At 40.2% G+C, this 4,731-nt stretch overlaps 1 protein-coding gene across 1 annotated transcript; it reads left to right on the top strand.

Moving 5' to 3' along the window:
* Window positions 1-1,499: 1,499 nt before the first annotated feature.
* Window positions 1,500-3,284, top strand: LOC122088280 (CBL-interacting serine/threonine-protein kinase 7-like). Its single transcript, XM_042657480.1, has one exon. It carries the CDS (start codon window positions 1,679-1,681, stop codon window positions 2,975-2,977), a length of 1,299 nt encoding a protein of 432 aa, XP_042513414.1. The 5' UTR covers window positions 1,500-1,678; the 3' UTR covers window positions 2,978-3,284.
* Window positions 3,285-4,731: the final 1,447 nt, after the last annotated feature.

Here is a 4,731-nt window from a genome sequence, read left to right on the forward strand (position 1 = left end):
CCTTGCATACAAAAATTTAAAACTCGGATTAAGGATTGAATCAGTCCCAAAAAACCTAGAATTGACTTCTTAGATCTGAAATTGAGCAATTCAATCCCAAAAACAATTAGTATCTTTGAAAGAATCAATCAGTCACATCTAATTTTAATCCAAATCAACCGACTCTAATTTTTAAAACAATGCTTGCCTGTCCATAAAAGAAGCAGACTGCCTATTGTTTCTACATGGTAATGAGAAAATAGTTTTTTTTTTTTTATCTTTTTAAATCTCTTCCGCACTCCGAAAAACAAAATTATCACTTAAAAAAATCTAGGCAAAAGTCTTCTTTCACACATAGAGAAGAAAGAATCTCCTCACCATTGGTGATTTGTACTAATAATTGGTCTACTATGTCATCATAATCTCCCACCTCTTATTGTATAAGATTGGAAACACGTCTCCCTAATTCAATCAGACAAGACAGATGATAGTGGTGAAGAATTCCTCCTTCATCGTCATCGTAAAACATCGATCTAAAAATCTATTAAACTAAGAAACTAAAATATTCATCACTCGAAGATCCAAACTGCTTTGACAAGATTCTCAATCCAATTCTAATATCCTTAGCTATATCCAACCCTAAGTCCTTAACTAAATAAGATTAAGGTAGGGTGGATCTCATATTTGACCCATTCACATGCCATCCCAACTCACATTATAGGAACTCTTTGTCCAAACTTTAGTTGAGAGGAGATTTGATATCTCATAATTTATCCTATGAATCTAAGTCCTCAACCCGCTCACATGTTTGACAATGTAAAACAAAAGGTGCTCACATGTAAAAGAACCCAATGCACCACAAGATCATATTCATAGGTATCTATATTTCATAGGAAGCACTGAAATGATGGGGAGGATTCAACTTGATTTATTATTATTATTATTATTATTATTATTATTATTATTATTATTATTATTATTATCTTTGTGTTGTTGAGCCGTGGTTCAAGTAAGCATAATCGTCAATGAGATTCGGTTCAATCAGAATTGGTCTGACCCTAAAAACAATACCAATCCCAAATTCATAAATAAAAAAAAAACACATACACACTTTTTCCGTATTTATGAATATATTAACATGGTAATCCGAGATCAAACCCATAATAAACTAATAAGAAATCAAAACCAAACTAAAACCAATGCACTCTTATTAATTCATGTTTTAAATTCATTTATTCTCACATAAAAATCCATGAAATGGGACCGAAACTAATCCAAATAGAATGATTGACACCTTTGTCTTCACCCATGGTGAAAGAAGAATTCCTTCGTTGTAGACTTTGGTAATTGCAACCTTTGATTTGAAGCCCTAGGAGAGGGATGGTTTCGACCGTGAGCTTGTGATGCCCCACCACCAACGGTCAAGGTTTGGCCTAATTAAAACAAGTAAAAAATAATAGATGTTTCTGGGAACTTAACCTATCTGATGCGTAGAGTTTCCAAAGAGAATATACATTCCCAGCAGAGTGGATCCCGTTGGCTATATACTCTATATTACTACTCAATCATTCTCCTTTACAGAGCAAGAGAAGCCATCAAACAAAGCAAAGTTCAGTCCGTGCGTGAGGGTGGTGGTGTCTTGCTTAGGTTGCTTTGGGCCGCCTCTGAGCCCTTCTCCGCAACCGTATACCAAGTACCAATGCATTCTCCGGCAGTACCAACCGCCGCCGCCGCCACCAGTACATCTAGCAGCTCCGATGTCTTGCTTGGTAAGTATCGCCTGGGTCGCCTTCTCGGCCGTGGCAGCTTCGCTAAGGTGTATTGCGCTCGCTCTCTTGCCGATGGTTCTGATTTGGCCGTGAAAGTAATCGACAAGACCAAGATCGTCAACACCACAATGGAACCTCGCGTGATTAACGAAGTTTCTGTAATGCGTCGACTTCGACACCCAAACATCATCAGGATCCATGAAGTCATGGCTACAAAATCAAAGATGTACTTGGTCATGGAGTACGCCAGAGGCGGCGAGTTGCTCTCCAAGATTTCCCGGCGTCAACGTTTCACCGAACCCGTCGCACGCCGCTATTTCCAACAATTGGTCTTGGCCCTTAACTTCTGTCACATGAATGGGGTCGCCCACCGAGACCTCAAGCCCCAGAACCTCCTCCTTGACGATCAGGGTAACCTTAAGGTCTCCGATTTCGGCCTTTCTGCTCTCCCAGAGCAATTGAAAAATGGGCTTCTCCACACGGCCTGTGGGACGCCGGCATATACAGCCCCTGAAGTGGTCGGACGGAAAGGTTACGACGGAACCAAGGCAGATGCTTGGTCCTGTGGTGTCATCCTCTTCGTCTTCCTCGCTGGATTCCTCCCTTTCAATGATTCAAATCTTGCCGTCATGTACCAGAAGATTCGCCGCCGGGATTTTCAATTTCCGTCCTGGTTTTCAAAGTCGGCGAGGTGGGTGATCGCTCGGCTGCTTGACCCGAATCCTGATACCCGCATCAGTATCGAAGCTCTAATGGAAGTGGGTTGGTTCAAGAAGTCCTTGCAATCGAAGGATCAGAATCAGAACCATCAGATACAAACCCTGTTCGATTTGCAGCTAACAATGTCGCCGGATAAGGGTTCGATGAGTGCTTTTGATATAATATCGATGTCGTCGGGATTGGATTTGTCAGGGTTGTTTGAAGCGAGGAGGAAGTGGGCGAAGAGATTCACATCAATTTTGGAATCAGCGGATAGGATTGCGGAGAGAGTGACAGAGGTTGGGACGAAATTAGGATATACAGTAGAGAGAAGGAAGAAAAGTGTGATTGGGTTGGGGAAGGAGAGGATGGGATTGTTGATAGAGGTATTAGAAGTGGCACCTTCCCTGTTTATGGTACAAGTGAGAGTGGGGAGTGGAGAAGGAGTGGAGTTGTTGGAGTTGCAGTGGGGAGAGCTGAAATTGGAGCTTGAAGACATGGTTCTTGCCTGGCATAGCGATGCTGTCTGAGAGCTTTCACTGACCCATCCTTCATTTTGGATGGTTTTTCCTCTATCCACACTGTACAGAGATTTACAGAGCTAGAGTAAACCATTAAGGCCCTGCGCTTTTTTTTATTCTGATCTTACTGTTGCCACATTCCCATTGGGTTGCACTAATCCGAGCTCCATATTGATTTGAATTGTTGTATAAATGAGGACCAGCGAATTAGTCTAACCCAATAAAGGTTGTTCATCATGGTCTCAACTCTTCTTTGTAAAATCTTCATCTATCTTGTGTATGTTTCTCTAGATTTAGTTTAACTCGTTTTTCTTCATTCCTTTTTCCTTTGTTGATCTTCATTTCTCCGTGTTTCTCCATTTAGTTCCTCTCTCTCTCTCTCTCTCTCTCCACACAGACACAAAGCTTAAGAAGAACTTCATGGATCATAAATTTCAGAATGGAGGCATAACAGATTAGATTAGAGCACATGATCCACTTTCAGTCGGCATTTTTATATTCCATCATATTATACAGTTCCCATGTTTCATTGGTGTTTGAAACCTCCATGTATTTAGTGGAGATTTTGAACTCTTCTAATCACTTCATTCGATTCATCAATGTTAACTAACTAAAGCAGTGGTAGCCATGGACTTTCATGGCTGCTGCTTTTATTTTTCAATATAAGGTTCTTAAATGGCTCTAATTATACAGGTTTAGAATTACTGTAAAATTTAGTTTAATGGTAGTACAGCAACCAATGGTCAATTTCTTCTTTTGTGATTCCTTTGATATATCTAATAACGTATCTGGGACGGACCCCAACGCCAGGCTGTGTTTGGTAGGCAAGTGAAGAAAAGAAAAGAAAAAGGTGTATCTGGGACGGACCCCAACACATGGGCCCCCACAGAGTTGCTCCAGGCCATCAGATATGAGGGGCCACCCCTGTTGCACCAAAGAGGAGCCCTGCCCACTACTAAAACCAACTATTGAGCGTGTGATAGTGGCAAGTGGGCTATCTCGTGCCTCATGTGTGGATGTACCTCTATTGGGCTGCACTTAGATCCATCGTTGCCTAAGACGAGTCACTGCTAGTGTCAATTACTAGCATACCATATGCGACCTGAATCAGACAACTCTGTAGTGCAGATCCAAGGGTTGGGAGCCCTTAGACATGCAGCCCAAAGCGCTCCCAACCCTTGGATCTACGCAACACGGATAGATGATCCTTGCCCCAACAATGGTTGATATAGACAAAAGTGCCATAGGCTTGGCAAACCTTCAATTACATTGTACCATTCAGAGTAGGGGCTGTTTCTACTTTCTACACCTTGAGATTCATTAACCCAACAAGAAGATGCACCCTTTACGTAATTAAAAGAAGATAGATTGTGTAATTTTACATAAATACAGTATTTAAATAATTTTTAGGAATAATATAAAAGGTAGTTAAAAGAAGATTACAATTTCTTAATTCACCACATGGGTAACAACAAGATGCACCCTTTACTTTAAATGTGATGCTTAACACATTTTATCATATTATGTCACATGCTGGCTCATTTTGTAGTCAATGGTTTTCTTTCGGTGATATAAAAACATTTGGAATGCTATACCAACTTATTTAAGATCTGTGATTGACATTGACTTGATTTTTTGCAATTACATGTACTCATCTTACTAAACTATGTTTGGTAGTCATTCAGTTTTAGAAACAACGTTTCATGTCAAAAACAGAATTTTCAGTTTCTTTGTCAAAATTTCATTTAAAAAAAAAAAAAAAA

This window comes from Macadamia integrifolia, chromosome 9 (assembly GCF_013358625.1).
Source record: "Macadamia integrifolia cultivar HAES 741 chromosome 9, SCU_Mint_v3, whole genome shotgun sequence".
Classification (NCBI taxonomy): domain Eukaryota; kingdom Viridiplantae; phylum Streptophyta; class Magnoliopsida; order Proteales; family Proteaceae; genus Macadamia; species Macadamia integrifolia.

Bases quoted from the DNA above. Each gene is read 5' to 3' on its own strand.
- LOC122088280 (XM_042657480.1), top strand. From the start codon at position 1,679: ATGCATTCTCCGGCAGTACCAACCGCCGCCGCCGCCACCAGTACATCT.